Raw genomic sequence first — 23,810 nt, forward strand, 5'->3', positions numbered from 1 at the left:
TTGTTATTTTTGTGTTTGCACCCAGAGTATGGAGACCCATTAGATTGAGCAAGTGGGTAACATCCATTTCTCATAAAAACATAAAAACTGTTAATACAACTTTCACTCTGCGCAGGCCTTATTATCTTCTTAGGATCGGACATGGTTTAAAAAAAAAACAAATAAATAGATGATACCAGTTGTCATGTATGGCTCGGAGACCTGTGGCATGACTAAAAGCATAGAAAGAGTGTTGGGCTCATTTGAGCAGAGCGTGCTGTGTGGTATTTTCGGACCCATCAATGACACAGTTGGGGTGGAGGCGAATATACAATTATGAGCTATACACTTTGTACAGTCCATCGAATTGGGCCACCTTTTATGGTTGGGCTATGTACACAAGATGGACAAGTCACGCGTGATAAAGAAAGTCACAATAAGATGGAGGCATAGTGTCGAATTGGATTTATAGACCCTGGGCATCCTAAAATGGAGGGAAGTGGCCTTGGGACAGACCTGCAAGGAGGCAGATGCTGGAAGAGGTCAAGACCCTCATAATGTTGTAGCGGCAGAAAGAATAATAGATAATAGTATTCAATCATTTTCATCAGTCTGTTTTAATGATATTTGATATATGAATTTAAGAAAAATTCTCCGCCGTATATATAGACCGATCAGGGATGGCACCAATTGGAGGAGAAGATATAATGCTGAGCTCTACGGGCTGTGCGAAGATTGCAGCGCAGTTCAATCAATTAAGATTGGGAGACTGCGATGGCTAGGTCATGTGCACCGTATGAATGACAATGAACCGGCAAAGAGAGTGATGTCCAGCAATCCAATAGGACGTAGAAGAAGAGGGAGGCCAAAGATTCGCTGGTTAGATGGAGCTGCCAGTGACTGCCGTATTCAAGGGGTTCAAATTGGAAAGCGGCCACACTGGACAGGTGGAGGGAGCTGTTGGAGGAGGCAAGGACCCACACCGGGTTGTCGCGACCCTGATGATGATGATGATGTTTTAATGATATGCGTAAAAAAAAATTGGGGGCCCGACAAAACCACTCCAACCAAAACTGCCCAGACATTACCACCCAGACATTGAGACAATTTTTATTTTTACATAACATAATATTTTATATACACAAATAAAAAAAACATAAGAATAAAGATATAAAAAATAGTAGATATTCCAGATAAAAGCTGATGATTTGTAGTTATTACTCTACTACCAGCTGCAACGGATTAAATCTCAAATTACACTGATTATCGTAAATATGTAAATTTCGAAATGTTTTTATCGAATTATATTTTTGTATTTTTCGCGTGCAGTTTTGTTTACGTGGTATTGATGAGCACTGGTATGGGCGCATTTGATTTGTCGGGGTGCCAAATAATTGTACCTATTGCCTATAAAGCTTCCCAGGCCAGACTCAGACCACCAATCCGTCCACCAAGTCTCCTCGGTGATACATTTGATTGAATATTTTTATAAAATTAACTATATTGACTTAGTGCAAACGATAAAGGGGCTTGAAATTGCCAATTGAATGAGTGCAAAAAAATTAGTGTATTTTTCACATTGGATATTATCTAATTATACAGCTGACCGAGCTTGTGACGCATGCAATTTATTTTAACAATATTACAAAATACACTATGAAGGATAGGAGAAAGGCCGGGTTAACCGGATCCGTGCCACGGACGAATTAACTCACCAAAGCATGTATGTCGCGTCAGGCCACGGACGAATATATTCGCGTGTTCTTGTAAACGTCATAACTTCTGAATAAACATTTTGTGTATATTATCTAAAATATATTTATCATTTTAGTGTGAAAATATTCACGATAAACTTGATAAACATGTTGTGTTGCTAAGTTTTCACAAATATTTATCATTCCGTTCCTATTTCATATTTTTTAAAGGATTTATTGTATTCTGAAAATCGCTGGCCTACAAGTGTCCACCTAGTAAAAATTGGCTGGCAGTGATAAGGTTAAGTAAACGTTTTAATCAAAAAAAAAACGCAAACTCTTCAAAAGATTTAACATTTGCTGTTTCTGCACCAAATTGCTGCTCTCTGCATGAACCAAAAAGGCCTTTTTTTCTGAGAATATAAGATAATTGCAAAGAATCTTCTCTGAATCTTGATCACTCCTACCACTCCTGCAGCTTGGATGAGATTTCGATTTGAAAGAAAAAAGTTTGTCAATAGGATTTACATATAATTACCAATAGGTATAATGGTGAGGGGTGGAGGTAGGCTGTTAAGATTCAACGTAAATAGTGCACACTAAACTTTGTAATTCATACTTAATTGTTTTGATTGAACTAAAGGTACTATTTGCAGATCGTGCTGGTTAGTTTTTAAAATTCAACTAAACCCTCAAAACCAAACCATAATAGATTAGGTTAGGTTTTTTTATTAGTTAGTTACTTTTATTAGTTGGTTATTATTAGTTATTTTTATTGGTTAGTTATTTGTTTTTGTTGAATTAAGAATACATATTACAGATGGTTTTGGTTAGTTTTGTAAAATTCATTAAGACCTGCCTAAACCAAACCATAGTCGATAAAAAATATCTAAAATTATGTATGGTTTAATGGCATGATTTTAGATATTTTATAGATAAACGAATATTTTTTGACTATTATCTACTATGGCTTGGATTAGGCAGGTTCAATTGATTTTTATAAACTAACAAACACTATCAACACATTGTTGTCTTAGTTCAATGAAAACAAATACATTTGACTGCCAAAGTTTTATTTTTAGTATTTATTTCGGAACTTAACAGCCTAACTCCACCCTTCGCCACAGCTACATACATAGTAAATGTACAGAGTATGCAGTATTTATGAAGACAATGTAAAGAACATTCACTGCATAAAAAATTGTCATAAGTTAATACTAATAACATGAAATATTAATCGATAACATGTACCTACAGCGAATGTAACAGGAAAATTCAATTAGGAAATGTAATCATAAACTTATCCCATTTAGTGGGCAGGGGAAAACCATGTTCCGTTATCATAAACAAAAGCAACCGCTGATAAAACTAAATAATTAATAGACAAATAAATATATTATTATTTGTCCATGTTTCTTTGGAAGAATTTGAATGACGTTTGCATACATATTTCAGAAATGACAAAACTTAATTTCTCGGAAAAGTGCCAAGTGGGGGTGTTGGGTATGCGTTACTTACATAATCTAAATCCAATGATAAGATATAATATAAAGTACTTTACTACTTACATTACCTACTGCCGAAGGGCACTCGCTACAGAACGGTAGATCGGACAGTCAATGCGAAATATACAAATATAATATTATGCGTTGTTTAGTAATTATTATCTTATTTAGGTGTATCAAATCTCTGATCTATAACTAATCCATCACAGTTCAAAAACACAGGAAAGCATTAACATAACATAGTAAATAAAACGTTTCTGCAAACATATAATAATTATTTGTACGACAAAGGCCACCATAAAATGGAGCGAGTCATAATGATACATTTGAAGAAAAAGCATTTTGTCTTATGGGTTTGTTTCACAGATATTAAACAACTCATTCGTAGCTCAAAAAAAGCCATTGTCTTGTTATTAAATATTTTATTATAATTTGTGCTCGATTTTATATTTCGATATGTTTTTTAATATTATTCCACTTAAAATTGTTTATTTGGAGTGTACAGGCCTGTAAATGCCAATATATTATCTCTATTTTGCGTAAACATTGCTAGAAATAAAAATAAATTACATGCATAACATTGTCCAATGATTATTATCACATACTGGGTCAGCTGCATAATCATAGTAAAATATCCAATATGCAAAATACATTATTGATATTATTCATAACACACTTTCCTACAATGCTTTATCCTTATCTATCCCAATGCATCTATTCTGTACACAAGGCTCCTATCGGGGGTAGTTTATCATATTTATGTATTGAGGGTTATAATTGTTACAACAATTTAGCCGTCTAAACTGTCAAAACTGTCTAGCTATAAAAGTTAACACAACCAAGAGAAGTGCTGTTAAAACATAGCACTTATTGTAACAATTACAACTAAATTATTATCGCCGATAGCAGCCTAGTGTATAGAATAGATGCGCAGGGCCGTCTTGAGATCTTAGTAGGCCTTAGGCACTTTTAATTTTAGATACCTCGATGAATTTTTTACTTTATATGTTTCCGATAGTGGGCCTTAATGCAATTCCGATAGTGGGCCTGCAACTGATTCATGCGGTGCATACTGCACTATAAACTACAGCCAAATAACCCTCGATACAGCCCGTCGTAGCATAAATCATCCTTAATCTGTAAAGCTCTCATCCGGAATGTGATTGATATGGGTTCAAACATCATCCGCTCCAAAAAAATTCTCATATATGCTGTTTTTGTAATATTGAAATAAACCTTTTGTAATTTTTACAAAATGAGCATAATCCACACAAATCAAATTTTACAAGAGACACAAAAGTGCATGATAATTAATATTTTTGTTTTTATATCCGTAATCTGACATTAATTATTGGGTTAATTAAAAATAACCTATAAAAATGATGGTTAAGTCATTTTTCCCATGTCATTTTTTTTTTTTTTTTAAATTGCTAGCTAAATTTAGATAATAAATCAGCACTTGCAGCTTGTATTTAGTCGTGTACAACATTACTATGCAATAAAACCAATTTTGAAAAAGCTGAGGGTTACGCCCTTTTTCTTTTCTACAGTACATTTGTATTCATTCGCTGACGGTGTCGGTATGATTATAACTGTGTTATTTAATTACTTTTAATTCTCATTTTTCAGAGCCTGGATTACGACACCTGTGAAAATAAAATATTGCTAGATGAAGAAAAAACTAGAGGCTACAAATTCATTGTCAGAAAAAATTTAGCAAGATGGTTCATTTTTTTATTGATCGGAGTCATCACAGCCATCATTGCCTGCGTGATAGACATTTCAATTGAAGAATTATCAAGTGTAAAATATACGGGCCTGAAAAAATGTATCCTTTACCACATTATGCAAACTCCAAGTGGAGGAAATACTTGACCCTTGGTTAATTTTATTACGCCAACTAGACTCCTTGCTCGTGGATTCCTGCACTATATTCACAACCAAGGTGATGGGGATATTCTTTATACCACTATAGGTATATGCCCGGAAAAGTGTAAAGATTTGGCGGATACGAGAGAGGAACAGTATGTTGTATTCCTTATGAGGACTTTCTTTAGTATCTTTGTTTCCAACATATTATATTATATATCGATCATATATTTATCTTATTCTCCAAACTCCCTCATCACTCACAGGTCCATCTATCTGCTCGCAGAATTTACCTGAAAGGTGTCAGCTGGAACAGTCATAATATTAATGCATGAAAATAAAAAGAATCCTTATAATAATTAATACAAACATAACTGCTCATAATTTTAATTGAGTATGTGGATTATTCATGGCCCCCACATTCTGAAGCGGGCCCCCAGGCTAGGATCTTTGGCGGACCCCCTACCTATCGCTAAGGATAAAGGCAGTGTGACGCTCTATAACATCGTTTTCCAAATGGTCTATGCGGTAAACGACGCCGCAAGTGACTTTTTTTACTGTTAAAGCAAATTTATGATGTTTGTTTATCTCACTTATTTGGTCAACTCGCCTCGTCGGGCCCTTCCTGAGCCCGGGCCCCCAGGCTAGAGCCTGTCAGCCCCCCCCCCCTTATGGGGGCCATGGGATTATTCTTCGTCTTTTCTGGCACTACAGAGTGAACATTCGCTGCCTCAAGTAGACTCCACCATTCACCCTTGTCCTATCCCCTCCTAATCCAGTCGACCACTACTAACACTCACAAATTGTTAAGGCATCAAGGCACTGAAGTTGTGGTCTTCCAACACTCTATTTTCCTTCTCTTACAATATTCTGCATACAAACACTTGTAGTAATCAGGAAATCACTCACAGTTACTGTCCACGTCTCCGATCCGTAGCAAAATTCTAGTCTACATTTAATTGCATGTCTTGTAATTCTGTTATAAGATGTCTCTATTACCAAAAATACTACACGTTAAGATAGATAAAACAATGGTTAGGAACATTGAAGAAAGAATTGAAGTGAATTTAATATCCATTATGTAGTTGTATAGCCCTTAACTTGAGCCAACAGATATTGACAAATATATTATAGAAGACAAACTACATATACCGTATTTATTATGGATTGCGGCCAATGTCATACCAGTTTGTATTGGATCCTTATTGGTGGCATATGTAGAGGTAAGATTTATTCTATAAATTATTATTTATGGCTAGCATTAGTGTTACCAACCATACTACAATTCGGTAGTCAGATGGCAGAAGGGCCCATCTGCATTATTTCTATTTTCAAGTTTTCTTCTACAAACATTGTTAAATACATTAATCTTCAATGTGGCAAAAGGATGCATCTGTCAGTCGATTACAAACTAAATGCCACAAGTTTCTTGAGCCAGGCACACGCATATTGAGTGTGATTCACGCCATGCACGGATAGACAAGGCAAAGTCAAAAGACATGGCTATTTTTATACCCAGGATTGATACAATTTTGTAAAATCTATATCTTAAAAAATTTCTTTATTTGAATACTCATTCTCATAATAATGGTAAAATTAATGTTTTTACTACCAATCGGAATAAGAAAACAATGAGACATTTGTAACGATTGCAAAAACATAGCAAAGGGAAAAGAGCCCACTTGCCTTGTAATATCGAATATACAGTTAAAATGAATATGCATATTTTTTTCTCAAACTAAATAAACAGCCAAAAAGGTTAAATAACACTCAAATATTTTGTTCGCTAGACTAAATTGAGATCTTATTATTGCCCTCCTCAACATTCTCGAAATTGACAGATGGGCCCTTCTGCCATCTACCGAATTATAGTGGAGTAAAACTACAGTGCAGTAATGCCAAAATTAAGTTGTATACTAAATCCGCTATTCCGAATATGTATGTTAAAAAATTGACAGATTTTTTGTTTATCTGTTATTAATTATATACATTTAACTAAATAAATAAATTATATTTAAACTTTATAAAAATAATAAAAGATCATATTTACATATCAGAATAGCGCCTGTACATGTGGGTGGATTTACTGACCGATACTGCGATAATAACTGTTTATATACAAAGTGCTGTCTGTCTTCCAAATCTCATTATTCAAACATTAGCGAACTCATTTGTTGTTGTGTATTGGTGCTATTTGACAGGTATATCTGGCTCGCCACTATATTTCTAATGCGCATGCACATATATCGTGCAAGTTGCAACTATCGTGTGAAAATTCAGAAGCCGCTCAACTTTTTTGATCCATGAATGCGGTCTTGCACGATAGTAGTGTTTACACTTGCATTTTCTTGTTGCAGGCGCGATAATACATACTGCCAGCAGTATATCCATGCACATGTCGCACCCTCGCAACTAAACTGCCACAATCCAAAAAACGTCAAACAGAGAAAATCAGCTTTGAAGTTTTTATCTTTTGCATTTTTGTACTGTGTTTTTGAAATATATTTAGATATTGAATGAATTTTTGACTTGAATTTGATGACTTAGAGAAATGAAATTTTAGGTACATATACTATGACCGATAGACAGCGAAACGTAGTAATTGACTCAAAACACGTAACTTTAGACTTGGCAGAAAGTCACACTGCGACAACAAAATCAATTACTATGCATAATGTTGTGTGATAACATGTTAATCATAATATGCCGAACATTGTTTATAAGCTGGGTTTAAACATGTATTAGATTATTTTACGGACTGGAAATTTTATTGAATTTTATTGGTTAAATCAAGGTCTCACATAGCATATGTGAATGATAAATATACTATAATTAAAAATTGCTGATCCAGACCTTGAACTGTCATTTGTGGATGGACATTCTTGTGTTTTGGATGTAATGTTTTATAAATTCACCAATATAATTTATATTCCAGCCTACCGCAGCGGGAAGCGGTATACCTCAGGTGAAATGCTACCTGAACGGTGTAAAGGTTGAAAGGGTTGTCAGAATTAAAACACTGCTCGTAAAATGCGTCGGCGTAATCACATCTGTGGTTGGTGGTCTTGCAGGAGGAAAGGTTTGTTACAAAAAACAAATATTCTTTTAAAATAATTTGTTTAGATAGGGTTACCATCAGCTGTGTAGTACTAAATAAAAACACTGATTATTTTTACACCTCTCCCCTCTTCCTTAATCCACATTTCAACTTTTCAACAGCTACAAAGAATTTTTTAACAAATCAATGAATTAGATTAAAAAATATTTAGAGGAAATTTAGTGGATAATATTTATTTTGTGCAAAATTCAAATAAGAAGAGTGTTTATTTACTTGCCAAACCTATTCCAATGAGTGGGAATTATTGTCCATTGAGATTTACGCAAACTTTCTGCCATGTCAGCCAAAATGATTCATCCTTCATTCAATGCTCTTGTAGTAATTATGATAGTTATTTCTCCACAATTAATCCATTAGTTAACTCATCTGCTTCTTTTAAACGCTCTAATACTCTTCAAAACTCTTCTCTAATTCTACTTCAATTTGCACGCTGCCCACATTTTCTTTTAAAATTTAATTAAATCAAAATGTTTGATTCGTAGGAAGGTCCGATGATACACAGCGGAGCGGTAGTGGCGGCAGGAATATCACAGGGCAAGAGCACTTCTCTCGGAAAAGACTTAAAGATCTTGGAGTACTTCCGAGAGGATCACGAAAAGCGCGATTTCGTCTCCGGGGGTGCGGCCTCTGGAGTCTCAGCTGCTTTCGGTGCACCAGTAGGTAAGGGAATTTACTTCCATTGCATAATTTTACACTACAAATTCCGGTTGAAAAATTGATATAAAAAAATATGTCTGTATCTTTGATTTCTGTGATTCGAAATATTTGTCTATTGTTTTTTGAATGTTTTGACTATTTCCATGACCCAACCTAACCCAATAAAAAATTTTTGTTCCATCCATGTTTCTCAAAAATTACCGGATGAAACTTGCACAGCTTTTGAACTACATTGTTGGTTCCAATCTCATCTCAAATTTAATAATAAAACACAGCAGTGGTGGTCAAAGTTTGTAATGTCGTTTTTCTTGTTACTTGGAACTTGGTAAATGTTAACAGACTGATGCTCCCATCCCTTACCACATTTTGAACCTTTAAATGAACATTGTCAGTTGGCAAAATCTGCCGAAATTGCTAGAGCAACAATGAGGCACCCCACGCGTATCCGCTACATCATGAACCGCACTAATCACATCAAAATTATGTGTTCCATGTTTTTAGTGGTTTTCTCTGTGGATTTTTTATTAAATTATTATCTATGGTCTGCTGGTTGGCTTCTATTCAAAATATTATCCATAGATGCAATATCGCAAGTAATTTTAATGTACACACACATAAAAACTGTTATAACTAACTGAAATTAGCATGAATAATGAATAATAATTCAAAATACTAATACATTATAGTTGGCACTCTCCATCATTGAATTTATGGAGATAGTGATCATTCAAAATATTCTGCGGAATGACGAAACCATAGACTAAATTTGTTGCCGTGACAGCACGTGACGTGATCATAATGTAATAATTGCAGCATTATCATGGTTTACACCTGAGCAGCACATAATATCAGGATAAATTACATTCTAATCGAAACAGTATATTTCTTCATTTCACTGTATTTAATTTTTATTTTTGCTAATGGAACATGTCAGATTGAAACCAGTTTTAAGCGTGTTACAATAATTATGGAATAACGACGAATAAGACTTATAACTAAAAATATTGTGTGTTTGTCATTTCTAATACTTCCGTATTTCGCAAGTTGCGGACAATCACTATTATTATTTATTTTATTACGAGATTATGTTCGATCCTAATAAGCTCATGTGGGCCTCCACAGAATAGAGGTTATTTGTATGAACAGATTTTTCGTTTTTACGAGAAATGGATGTTAGCCATGTGGCGATCAACGAGTCGTTTGAAAACAAACATTGTCAGCAAAATCGGTGACATACAAATTGATCGCGGAAATATTATTTAATTGTTTTTATATACATTTTTTCACAGGCCGTCAGCGTATCGGTTAGTGCTTACTCAGTGAGAAACGTTCACGGTGGAAAATAAGATTGTTTAGTACATACATTTATAGCATACTCCGCATTTTATATTGGTAGAGAACTGTCACTCTGTATCATCGTGCCTTGGGCTAAAATATCTACCCCACTGTTATCTTTTATCATTGTATCTGTACTTCTATCAATCCGTCAAATAAACATGAAATCGCTCTCAACAATCATCTTCAACTTCAGTCCTTCACTCATCACACCATCATTCATCTCCTGCCAAAGCCATTTGCTGAACCTATTAGGTCCATACTCTGACTCTACAACCTGGAACCCACAACATTATAAGCCGACGCGTAAGCTGCTCTCGACCGTCGTGGGCAAACTATTATTATATTGTATTTTTTTATTTCCAGGCGGTGTTTTATTCTCCTTGGAAGAGGGAGCCAGTTTCTGGAACCAAGGGCTGACGTGGAGAATATTCTTCGCCTCTGTCGTTTCAACATTTACACTCAATTTGATACTGTCAGCGTATCATGGTCATCCTGGCGACCTTAGCAATCCTGGTAATTATAATATTTAATTTATCTTTTTCATTTTTATTTACCAGTTCTAAATGACCTTAACAATTAATACCATACCACTCAAAAAATCTGAAAAAGTCAAACCGGTTAATTTGACACGTTATTTTCTCATAGTGCAAGACCGAGAATTTCGCAATTTTTAAACGTTGATAATTTTGCAACTCTCACCTATAGGAATAAAAATATATATCTACATTGCACAACCAAATAGTTTGACTATAACAAGAGGGAGCCGTATGGAATATTTATATTAAAACACCCAATGGCATTTCTGGATCTTTTTAGTGTGGTAGATCTGGTAACCAAAGCAACGTTAATATTATTATAACCTAGAGGATTGGAATTAAATCATGGCGGCTTGTTTACAGCTACCATCTATTTTAAATTCTTTTAGCGCAATATATTTTTCTTCATTCATTTATTTTAATCCAAAAATGACTGACTGTTCATTAACAAAGAAGCCATTCAGAACCACATGCGGTTTCGGTCTATGGATGGCTAAAAAATTTGGGTGGCATTACAAAGACTAATGAATAAGTTTACTTTTTCCCAATGCAGGTCTATTGAATTTGGGAAAAATGGAATCGTTCCCTTACGAAATGTATGAGATACCAGTGTTTGCCATTTTGGGCGCATTCGGAGGCATGATGGGGGCACTGTGGAATCACATAAATTACAAGATCACCGTGTTCAGAATGAGGTGAGTTGTTGTGACGATATGCAGGAGACACTCGTTTTACGTCGAGCCCTCTATTTGAGTATATATTTGAGCCGAAGACTAAACGAGTACAAATGACATGCAATTAAAAAATGAGTTAGGAGCATGTTAACACTTTACGGTCCGGTCACGCCACATTGGCGTCCTTTGCAAGCCGAACGTTACGATCCGGTGACGCCTACGTGGCGTCCTCACATAGGCATATCTTTACTGTGAAAAATAAATATGAAATTTAATATTTGGTTGCAAGATCTATCGACAGATGGTTGAATGACATGTGCAAGAAGTAAAAGCATGATGGAAAAAAAATATTTCGGGGTTTTTACAGAGATGGCGGACGTAATACCATTCAGTATTTTTTTGTACCTATACCATTTTTTTTATTAGTTACAAGCCCATTTCTAGACGGGTGAATCACGAGACGTAAACAAAAAAGGTAATAAACACTCAATGTTATATTCCAGTGTCGTCACTTCAACTTCGAAATTTAATTGTCGACCCTTTTCAGTGGTAGTCACCCATTTATGAACCTGCATTCTTTTTTTTTTTAAATGAACGCGATTTTTAGCTATGAAATTGCATCCTATTTGATAATTTGTCATTAATGGTTTACTACCCATGAAACATCCACCATGCTTCATCATCCATGATAGAAATCTTAACTTGAAAATGAGAACAGTTATAAATGTGAACTTGTATCGCGTTGTCATTTTCGTTCGCTTTTTTCGGGAGATTATTGCTTGTGTAACTGCATAAATAATAGCTATTATTATTTATATTGCACTAATTTCATTGAAAAAATAATTAATCTAAGTATATTTTAGCTAGGATATATATTTTTTATTAGTTTTATCTCCAAAAAAACTTTTTAAAATGAAGGACCATTCGTTTTTAAACAGAGGAAAACTATGCGGATTGTATGTCAGATATTCCCAGTGACTGAAGATATCGGAGATTTTAGTGTAATTTTCAATCACAATCAAATATTTCCGGGGATTTCCGCAACTAATAAACGTTTAAGAAGAAAGTGTAAAGTGTGTTCCTCACATAAACTTCGAAAAGAAACTATTTACATGTCCAAAGAGTGTAAAGTACCTCTACATCTACATATTGGTAATTGGTTTTCTTCGTATAATTTAAAAAAAAGTGTATTAGTTGTTAGTTCATTTTACATTCATAGTTTTATAAACTATTTCAAATAATTTCAGCTTTAGTGTGATAATAATTATTTCGTGCCTAGCCAGTTATCTAAAGGTATTATCCATAAGATTGAGTGTTGATTCAAATATTTTTGTGGAATGTAGATGTTTGTTTTACAATCCTATTGCTCATAGATTTTGTTATATGATTTTTTTACGCACGCCTCTGCACTGTTATTGGATTGTCTCGATTCCTACAATAATACCAAATTGTAATAAGGGGTGGGAATGTATATGCGTGCATTTTATTTATTTGAATTTACTCGAAAATATGCACGCCACTGCACTTTTTTATGGCCTAGCCTTTATCGGCTAGGCCATAAAAATCATAAAACCAATAAATCACTAGTAAGTGTTAGTTCGGGAATGAATGTGCATTTATTTTTAAACACTTCACAGTTTGTGTGAAGTCTTTGTTATTTTATTATATTTGATAATCAGAGATATGAGTAGCTAGCGCTAAAAATGAATTGATACGTATTCTATAGCGGTGTAAAACATTTTGTATTTGAATATTTTATTATATTTTTTAATTAAAAAATAATATATTGTGATGCTTTATATCAATAGGCTGTTTCCTTTACATTATATTTAACAAATTGAACTAATCTAATAACATATAATAAATAATATACGAAAATTTACAAATTATATACTTTACCTTTATGGAACGCGGGCCAGAGGTTGACAAGTGTTGAATAAATGACACAATTTGATGCATTGATATATTTTAAGTATTTTCTGAAAATTTTATTGAAATATATCAATAGGTTCAAAAGTTATATCATTTTTAACTTCGCGATCGAAATTTGTTGATTTTCATTAAAAAATACCGGATATTGGCGTAGGTTCTTCGCGAAAATTCGCGGACCGTATAGTGTTAACATCACATACCTATTTATGTATGACAATAATTATTGATTTAACCGTCTATATAAAATCGAAAATAATTCTAAAATAAAAATAAATAATAAAACTGGAAAAAAGTTTTTTTTTGTTCTAATTTTATAAAAAGGTTCAGAATATAAAGAGATTTTATAAATTTTCGCACAAATTTCGATTTATGTTGAATTTTGAATTAACCGTGTTCGTATAAATGAGGTTTTACTGTAACTACTTTGTATAAAAGGTTATAAGCATTTTTATTCTCAACATTGGATTAGGTACACCTCATGGACAAAACATGCATAAAATGTTATATTTTCATAACATCATGATTATGATGATAACAACAATTGTAATTTGAACGTTTTCACCTTTACCCCTTCAAATGCCAAACATAATATTATGTATCGTCATTTTTTCCTTGGTAGGGGTAGGAGTTATGTAGAATTTATGATTATACTTTTAATATGTTATTTGAACTGGCATTTACGTGTTATAACATTATAGCGCCTGTACACGTGCATGGATTTACTAGCGGCTATAGTGCTTATTTTAAACTATCATGACAATAAGTGTTTACACGTAGAAGTGCTGACTGTCTCTCCAATTCATTCTTTAAGAGTGAGCGAGACGCGATGTTGTCATTTTTGGTACTATTTGGTACTATTTGACAGCAGTGAAACCTGAAAGTTCGTTTTTTTGCCGGCAGGTTCGCCACTACCGTTCTACTGCGCAGGCGTTTTACTGTCACATGAAAATTCAGAAGCTTCCAAACTTGTTTGATTCATGCATGCAATCTTGCCAACTGCAGGATAATACATGTTTACCCATACATTTTCTTACTGTCAACAGTAAATCCATGCACGTGTACATGGGGTATTTCATATTACATATTGACTTTGTTTAGGAAAAAGGGCGTAACCCTCCATTTTTCGAAAAGTGCTTTTATTAGATATTAGCAATGTATACAACTAAATACACGTTCTATAAAAAGGAAGTAAGCCGCAAATGCTGAATTATTATCTAAATTTAATTTAATTGAGATTAATTATTTTTAATTTATGGAAAAAAGCATTTATCCTCAATTTTAATGATGTTTCTGTAATAACTTCTTTAATTATTATTAGATCGAAAATATATTACACCAAATCATCAATCATCATGCACCCAATGTCTGTGCCTATTTTAAAAAAAATATTAAACTAAAATCACTCAAAAAACGTTTTTTGCCTCCTGTAAAATTTGTTCTGTGAAGCTTACGCCCTTTTTCCTAAACACGGTCGAATTATAATGATTTTGAATCGTATTTTTTTTGTTGATAATAAATATTTTAAAATAACAAAAAAAAATTATAAACCTACATTTTATTAAAAAAAAACCATAATGTATAGGCAGTAAGAAAATAATTTTAAAATATTCTTTTTATTTTGTAGGTACATCAGGTATCGTTGGATGAAGGTGTTCGAGGCTTGTCTGGTTGCAATGGCGACTGCTACCACTGGTTTCCTAACCATGTATTTATTAAATGACTGTCGACCATTGGGTCAGGATCCAACAAAATACCCGTTACAGGTAACTTATTAATTAACTTACATAATTATTACGTATGTACCAGTAGCGAAGGGTGGAGGAAGGCTGTTAAGATCTGCCATAAATAGTGCACATTAAACTTTGTTAGTCATACGTATTTGTTTTTATTGAACTAAGACTACAATTTACAGAATATGGTGTTAGTTTTTAAAAATCAATTAAACCCTGCGAAAACCAAACAATAATAGTTTTGGCATATTTTGGGCAATATGACAAAATTGTGCACACTTTTTCATTTATATAGATTATGTATGATTGAATTGCATAATTTTACATATTTTATAGATAGACGAGTATTTTTTGACCATTATCTATTTTGGCTTGGTGTCGCAGGGTTTACTTGAATTATAAAAACTAACCAACACCATCTGTAAATTGCAGTCTTATTTCAATGAAAATAAATACGTACGACTAACAAAGTTTAATGTGCAATATGCATATACTATACATATATTTTATGGCGGATCTTAATAGCTTACCTCCACCTTCTGCCACTGATATGTACATCTTATATGAAAGGTTGGTGACCGAATTGCATCATATCACTGCATATAAGCGCATCCATTTACGACATTGTGAATTTTGAGGTAGGTCGAGGAAGTGAAATCTTTTCCCTGTTGTAAATTATGATTTATGTTACTTTATATTAATATAATATTATATTCCCAATCCATCTTGTTCCAGCTGTACTGCGGTGACGGAGAATACAATGCGGTGGCCGCGATATGGTTTCAAACACCGGAAGCATCTGTCCGGTCGCTCCTCCACGATCCGCCGGGCTCGCACACCATTCTCTCACTGTTCGTCTTTGTGGTGTGTTACTTCCTGCTTTCCTGTTGGACCTTTGGGCTGTCCGTGTCCAGTGGATTGTTCATTCCCAGTCTCCTGACAGGCGCGGCTTGGGGCAGACTCTTCGCCGCCACTCTGCAGTATCTCATTCCGTCAATGGTAACAACATTTTGTAGAGATATCGAAGTTTACCTACTTATAGAGTTATCATAAAGTCATTGAAATCAAATGTAAATTATATGTATTTACTATAATAAGAGTACTAGACATTACATGATCGGTAAACGGTTACTGCCAAAAGTTGGTAAGTCTCGAAATCTTGTTATAGAGTAATTGCAATTTTAAAGTTTGACATGCTCTCTAAAATCAAGCATTATGCTAATTTTTTTGTGCTTTATGTGCATGTTCTATATATCGAATGACCTTGAATTTTAACTGTGAAAACTACATAGTATTATGACGTAGTCACATAATCCGTTTAAATATCTAAACTATTGACTTTTGCCTATGAACTTTTGGCAGCAACTATATGAATTTTTTTATTTTTAATACTATAATATTCCACAAGGCCTAATGACAGTAGTGTAGTGAAGCAGTAATAGAATTGAAACAATTGCAACAAACGCCCAGACTTTGAGAAAATCACATATATATCGTCGGTGTTTTGTAAAAAGGGCGAATTAACCAAAATGCTACTTTACAGGAGGAGGATTTTTAACTTTTGACATTTATTTGTTTTTTACCTGTAGAGGATTATAAATATCTAACAAGTTTATAATAAAGCTTAAAAAGAATACTTTCATTATAATAGGTATTATTATATAATATTTTAAAAGGCCTAATATCTCAAATTTGCTTTTTATTTCGTAATTTTAATTAATTTAATTTTAGTCAATTATCGTTTTTAAGTACTTTCTTGTGGAGATAAAAATTCGCCGTTTTTACACAACAAAGCTACTGGGGTACATATTGTATTTTCATTAAAATCTCGATTTCGCCAAAATGGCTGATTCGCCCTTTTTACAAAACACAGAGGATATATTGTGACTTCGGGAATCGAACATGGAGCCCTTGGGCGAAATGCCAGTGCCTCTAACATATAAAGTTTTTTCTCATATATTACAGGATACTATTCACCCTGGCAAATATGCTCTGATCGGAGCGGCTGCTCAGCTAGGTGGAGTCGTTCGAATGACGATCTCATTGACGGTTATTATATTGGAAACCACCGGTGACATCTCGAATGCCTTCCCTATCATAGTCACGGTGATGGCAGCCAAGTGGACAGGAGATTTCTTCAATGAGGTATATAATACTTATCAATATAATGTATTGAGTAAATTAACGAGAGAAGTGTTCAGAATAGAAACTATTTTTTTCCCAAATGCTGCTGTCTAATGCCCCCTCCCGAAATTTTGAGAAGCACTGCTTTAAGTTTTGTACTTAGTAATTTCTATAGTAATCGAGATGACAGAACAACATAAGGCGATTACGTTTAATGACAAACAAACTTATGTTTTACTAGCGATCACCTGCCACTTTGTCTGTGGGAAATACGCAAATAAAAAATAAGCATATATACACAATGAAAGAATTTGAATGTAATTTATCCACCCATCTACTCACAACTCACCTCACCGATCCATTGCTGCTATCTGACCGCTTTACCTAGAAGTGATTCAATTTCATTATTATCTCCGAAAAAACCAATGCGATTGATAACGGTTGGATATAGACATGCACCCTATGCCTTCACCTCACCTCACCACTCCGCCGCTCCTATCTGACTACTTACTCGTGTGTCTTATTTTCGAGAAGTTTTATCTTGTAACTTCGGAACCTTTTGATGAAACTACTAAAATGGTAAGTACCAATCAGGTACGAAGGGTGGAGGTAGGCTGTGGAGATCTGACATAAATAGTACAAACTAAACTTTGTCAGTCTTACTTATTTGTTTTCATTGAATTAAGAATACAAATTGCCATATGGTATTGGTTAGTATTTAAAATAAATTAATAAAAATATTCTTCTATCTATAAAATATCTAAAATTATGTATGATTTAATGGCATAATTTTAGATATTTTATGGATAGAAGATTATTTTGTGTCTATTATGGTTTGGTTTTGGCTGGGCTTAATCTTATTTTTAAAACCATCTGCAATTTGTATTCTTAGTTCAATGAAAACAAATGTGTATGACTGTCAAAGTTTAGCGTGCGCTATTTATGTTGGATCTCCGCATCTTACCTCCACCCTTCACCACTGGTTGGTATGTATCATTTTCATCAATGTTCGTCCGGTAGTTGAGCTATAAAACGCTGTAAAAAAAACATACATGACACTTCAGTTTTATTTATTAGTACCTATAAGATATTATGTTTCCAAATAACTATTGAGTTTGTGTTATGTCACCTCTTTGATGTTCATAAATTTGCTTTTCAGGGCATATATGATATTCACATTCAACTGGCCGGTGTTCCCCTCCTGCCCTGGGAGCCGCCACCATTGGCCCACAACATCTTCGCTCCCACCGTGATGAGTCGTCCGATTGTGACCTTCAAAACTGTTGAAAATGTCGGTCATATTGTCGAGGTACTCAAGTGCGTGTCATATAACGGCTTCCCTGTTGTGGATCCGCCCCAAACCAATGAGGTACTTACTGATTTTATTAGTTTATTACTACGTTTTGGAATTATTTAGTTGAAAAATCCTGTAAAATTTGTGTAAAACCGTTTATAACTGTGATCTAATTGGTGCATTAAGAATGGCTGCCATTTTGCGTAAATAAGAAAATCGAAACGTTTCTCGGCAGTTTAATAAAAATATGGGATAAACTTAAATATATGTTAAAGAATATGTTATTTCTGTTGCATTAAAACTCATTTAGTGCTGACACCGCGACTGGCGCGTTTGCATCAGTTGGCCATTAGATATAATTAACATGATATTTAAATGTGGAAATTAAATATTAATTAACAGGTCAGCAGTGATTGTGTTAACCGTTTAAATGCAGGGAGGTATTAGAATGATCGTATCCGGCGGGCCACGAATTTCTATGAATAAATAAAACCTTAGAAACATCATTATTTAGAAATATATTAAAAGTATATCATAAAGACTTGTAGGTACATCGGTTAAGAATATCACCATGATTACAAGAGATGGCAGTATACTGTGGTGTATAATATATTAATTTATTTAAAACAACCGACTGGGGCTAGTGTAGTGAGTGCAAAGTACAGCGTGTATACACGCTCATTTTCTATCTCCGGCCTCGCATGCACGGATTTGTAGAACGAGTAAACGCATGTTTGGCATACATCCAGTTAAAGTTTGTCACATCAACGAAGTGCACATTCAATATTTGAGGACAGTCGGTCCGCTTTGTGTTCCTTGAGATTCATGGCCTAAAGTGATAGAGCGAACCCAGCTTCAAAACCTCGGTCCATAGCGAATAGCTTTGACATTTTTATCTTATTATTATATCGTCGGTGTTTTGTAAAAAGGGCGAATCAACCATTTTGGCGAAATCGAGTTTTTAATGAAAATACAATATGTACCCCACTAGCTTTGTTGTGTAAAAACGGCGAATTTTTATCTCCACAGGAAAGTACTTAAAAACGATAATCGACTAAAATTAAATTAATTAAAATTACGAAATAAAAAGCAAATGTGACATATTAGGCCATTTAAAATATTATATATAATACCTATTATAATGACAGTATTCTTTCTAAGCTTTATTATAAACTTGTTAGATATTTATAATCATCTACAGGTAAAAAATAAATAAATGTCAAAAGTTAAAAACCCTCCTCCTGTAAAGTAGCATTTTGGTTGATTCGCCCTTTTTACAAAACACCGACGATATACAGCTAACCCTACGAAACCTTCTTTGTCTAAAGTGTAATGATTAATAGTTAATGTGAATCGATTTATGATGTGTGTTTGAATTCAGATGGAGGTGACTGCTTATAAACGGATCCGTGGACTTATCCTGAGATCTCAGCTGATTGTTCTGCTGCAGCAAAAGATATTCTTTGATGCGGCGTTGACATGGGAGGAAAGCAATCATGTCAACATCAACATGTTCAGACAGTCGTATCCCAGATTCCCGACAATCAATGAGGTAAAATATTCATGTCATCACCCTAAGGCTGCAGACACACGGCATTGCAGTGGACGTGCGTCGACGCAGGTCTTATTTGATTCCGATTTCATTAGATTAGAATCATCAATTAGATTTCTTTTATCCAATTGGTGAATCTAATTGAATGGAGTCAAATAAGACCTGCGTCGACGCACGTTCAATGCAATAGGAAAATTCTAGTGAAATGCGTGAAAAAATAATAACGGGTAAATACTATCTGGAAATTACCGCTCTAGTAACTACCGGATCGGGAGTGATGGATAGCCTTTCAAGTTCTGTTTCACGAGCTGAGCTATAAGGTCAAAAATGTACATACTCCTGTCAAAGACGAGCATAGATAAACAAGATCATAGTCTCGCACAAATCTTGACTGAAGACTTGATACCTGTTCCCGTCCTTATATACCCATTTTGAGCAAGAAGGCGGGCATAGGGAGATGTGGTAAAATTCGGTTTGTATGAAGCCTAGTCTCATTCGAAATGTTTCGCCGTTAGAGTGTAATTCTGATCTCGGTTGCTAGAAGATTTTCATGTTTTTCTCTATATATGTGGTTGACTACTGAGGTAATTGTCGGTTCGGTTGCGTCTCACGTTATATAATTTACCGTAGTTGTTCAAGAGTGACACTTTTTGTCAGCGTCAGCATTTACATATAAATTTTACATTACACAACAAGCGTTCTGACATGTTGGTTAGAATATGGAAACCACACTGGTTAAGTATACAATTTAAAAATGCATATTTTTAGGTGAAGATATCTGATGAAGAAAAAACATTCAGCATTGACTTGAGGCCTTTTATGAACCCGTCGCCTTACACGTTACTGGAGAGTGCATCTCTCCCCCGGATGTTTAGACTCTTCAGAGCATTAGGACTGCGCCATTTACCAATTGTCAACGACTTGAATGAGGTAAGCGTCTCTTATAAGACTATTAGCATAATTATCCATCTTGATAGCACTATTCTAAAAACCTATTGTGTCTGTCCAAAAGATTTTTATTTATGAAGACAAAATAGAAACCTGCACTTTGATAGATGGACCGATATCAGTTGGTTACCAGACTAATTTGGTCTAAATAAGAGAAATAGAGTATTAGGAGTATGTTACGTAGAGCTTGTGATTTTTTCACTTTTTTCATTACTCATCAAGAATGTTAAATTTGGTTTCTCGAGAATTTGAGATTGGTTATTTGATTTATCAAGAAATCGGTATTACAAAATCAAGTCAAAAAGTTCCATTCAGGGTCAAAGTCAATGCCTTTTTTTTACTGAGAAATTCCATTATTCTGTTTGTATTTAGCAGCTTAGCCTAATGACAATTCCTCGAGAATTCTCGATCACAACCTCTAATGTTTGGGATCTTGGTCTAAGCAATCTGTAGACTTTGTAAGAAAGATATCTATGTCATCATGATACCCTATCTTTTCTCAGCATGCAAATCAATATTTTAATGGATCACATAAAATATATTAGTGTATACCACAAGAGTGTTGTTTAAAATATCTTCATTCTATTATTGAGAATAAACCATGTTTCGTTTCATAAGATATCCGTGGTTGTAGATAGCAATTTTTCAAATTATTTTTTTGTCATAACGCACCGTGTTTAATTTAATGTTCAATTAACATTATACAGTTAAATATTTTTCGGTTGAATAAAACTTTACATTGGTGTTTGCAATTTTGGAAAATCTGTATTTGTCATGATGTATTATTATATCAAGGTCCATTCTTTCCCATTCAATATTAGATGTAAAGTAATACCCCGTTTACACATGCGTGGATTTACTGCTGATAGTACGTATTATCGCGGCCATAACAAGAAAACGCATGTGCAAGTTGCAAGATCGCATGCATGAATGAAAAAATTTCGGAAGCTTCTGAATTTTTACGCAACAGTTGGGATTTGTCCGATATCTGCGCCTGCGCAGTAGAACGATAGTGGCGAATCTGCCGGGATAAAAACGAACTACACCTCGCAGAGACTCATTTTGGGGTTAACCGATTTTCACGAGCTGTCAAATGATACCATACAGTGACAACATCGCGTCTCTCTTACTCTTGAGTAATGAAATTGACGAGACAGTCTAAATCCATGCACGTAAACAGGTACTATTCCTGCATCTTATACTAGTCAATCAGTAGATATCCGCAGTAGCCATAATAATTAATAAATGGTACCGGAGCATAGACCAGACTGGGGACGATAACTTGAGGACTGTTGCAGAGTTCATTGGTGTTGATTTATCTTTGTCCTCATGTCTTCTTCTTATTGTGCCATCCCCTAGCGGAGGTCGGCGACTATCAGGACAATCTTTGCCTTTGTAATCATGTAAACCAGGGATAGTCAACCTGGTCCCTACCGCCTACTAGTGGGCGTTCCAGCTTTTATGGTGGGCGGTAGGCGTTTTAAAAACATTTTCATTATGTTTTCTTAAAATTCCCCGTGACAATTTAAATTTCATAGAATATACTATTTACTATCGCCCTCACATAAGTTTAGTTCATGTTACCTACGTAAGTGAAACTAAATGGCGCTATAGTGCGAGAAATTGAGCCAGATATCCAGTATTTATTTTCGCAGCATCAGCCTCAGATATCTCATTAATGATTTAATTAATTAAATGTAATTTCATCAGACTTCATGCTTCTATGTATGCAAAGTATACTTAAATAAAAATATAGATTTAGCTACAGTAAGTTGTTTTATAAAGATTTATTCTGCCAAACTTAGCGATAGTCTGACATAAAGTATTTGGTAAGTAATTATTATTATATGCTTTGACTTGCTGTAGCTCTGCTTTATAAATTTTATAATGTAAAGTTACTTCCCTACTTTATAAATCACCATTTCTGTGGAACCAGTGGGCGGTTAGAAAATTTTACTACTAACAGAGATACAAAAGTGGGCGATAGGCATAAAAAGGTTGACTTGTTGAGTCGAGTTGGGTTGAGTTGTTATACAATGATTTTTTTATGAAATTGATATATTATGCTCGTAAAACAAACTATGTAAATTCTTTTATTTTGTAGGTTGTTGGAATGGTGACCCGAAAAGATTTGGCGAGGTACAGGGTCTGGAGACATGGAGGAAAAATGGGCGTAGAAGAATTATTATTATCGAATGATATATAGATAGTGTCTGTTGTTTAGATAAAAAAAATATATTTATGTTAAGGTATAGTTTTAAAATATTCAAGTTTTTGAATGATATTTTATTATGTTGAATCCGATTTTATATTATAATTATTAACTTTTTATAATGAATGAGAATATTTCAATTATGTTCCTAAATTTTTATATTTGCTAATTTAGATACAATTTACTTAGTAATTCCATTTTGCGACAGTATAATTATTAATTTTGTGAGTAAGATCCTGCGTCGGATATATGGACCCGTAAGTTAGGATGGACTGTGGAGAATCAGATATAGTTACAAGGATTCGAAAGTCTCCACCTTCGTAAAACTCCTGGGCAGGCATGTCAGAGACACGAGTATCAAAAATGTTCTGAGACCAAGCTGCACAGAACTGATGTAACAAACACGCACCTTGGAAGGTCCATGAAAGCATTAAGGAAAGAGAAAAGAAAGATGCACTGGTAAGAGGAAGTGCGAAGCGAGGCAAGAGCCCTTCTCAACTTTGAAGACTTGAGAGGTGCCACAGACGAATGCACTGTCTGGAAGAGACCAAGGTTTAAAATGAACTTTGGTGCCATCGACAGAAGACAATAATATTAATTTATATTAATTTCCACACAATTTGTTTTTTTAGTGAAGAGCTATTTCGG

General features: G+C 34.3%; 1 protein-coding gene across 2 annotated transcripts in view; it reads left to right on the forward strand.

The window, feature by feature from the left end:
• The window catches only part of ClC-b (chloride channel protein 7), a 40,168-nt gene extending 16,570 nt beyond the window's left edge, over positions 1 to 23,598 (forward strand). For both annotated transcript variants that reach the window (XM_085949493.1, XM_085949492.1), the window contains exons 4-16: positions 4,808 to 5,006; positions 6,161 to 6,270; positions 7,983 to 8,126; positions 8,648 to 8,825; positions 10,524 to 10,673; positions 11,250 to 11,391; positions 14,927 to 15,065; positions 15,768 to 16,031; positions 16,998 to 17,177; positions 18,316 to 18,525; positions 19,832 to 20,002; positions 20,771 to 20,932; positions 23,055 to 23,598. In XM_085949493.1, coding sequence (XP_085805619.1) covers positions 4,808 to 5,006; positions 6,161 to 6,270; positions 7,983 to 8,126; positions 8,648 to 8,825; positions 10,524 to 10,673; positions 11,250 to 11,391; positions 14,927 to 15,065; positions 15,768 to 16,031; positions 16,998 to 17,177; positions 18,316 to 18,525; positions 19,832 to 20,002; positions 20,771 to 20,932; positions 23,055 to 23,156 — 2,151 coding nt within the window. In that variant the 3' untranslated portion in view covers positions 23,157 to 23,598. The remainder of the gene's footprint in view (positions 1 to 4,807; positions 5,007 to 6,160; positions 6,271 to 7,982; positions 8,127 to 8,647; positions 8,826 to 10,523; positions 10,674 to 11,249; positions 11,392 to 14,926; positions 15,066 to 15,767; positions 16,032 to 16,997; positions 17,178 to 18,315; positions 18,526 to 19,831; positions 20,003 to 20,770; positions 20,933 to 23,054) is intronic.
• The last annotated feature ends 212 nt before the right edge of the window (positions 23,599 to 23,810 follow it).

This window comes from Rhyacophila brunnea, unplaced genomic scaffold (genome assembly GCF_057557595.1).
Source record: "Rhyacophila brunnea isolate RB1 unplaced genomic scaffold, BYU_Rbru_1.0 scaffold_22, whole genome shotgun sequence".
Classification (NCBI taxonomy): Eukaryota; Metazoa; Arthropoda; class Insecta; order Trichoptera; family Rhyacophilidae; genus Rhyacophila; species Rhyacophila brunnea.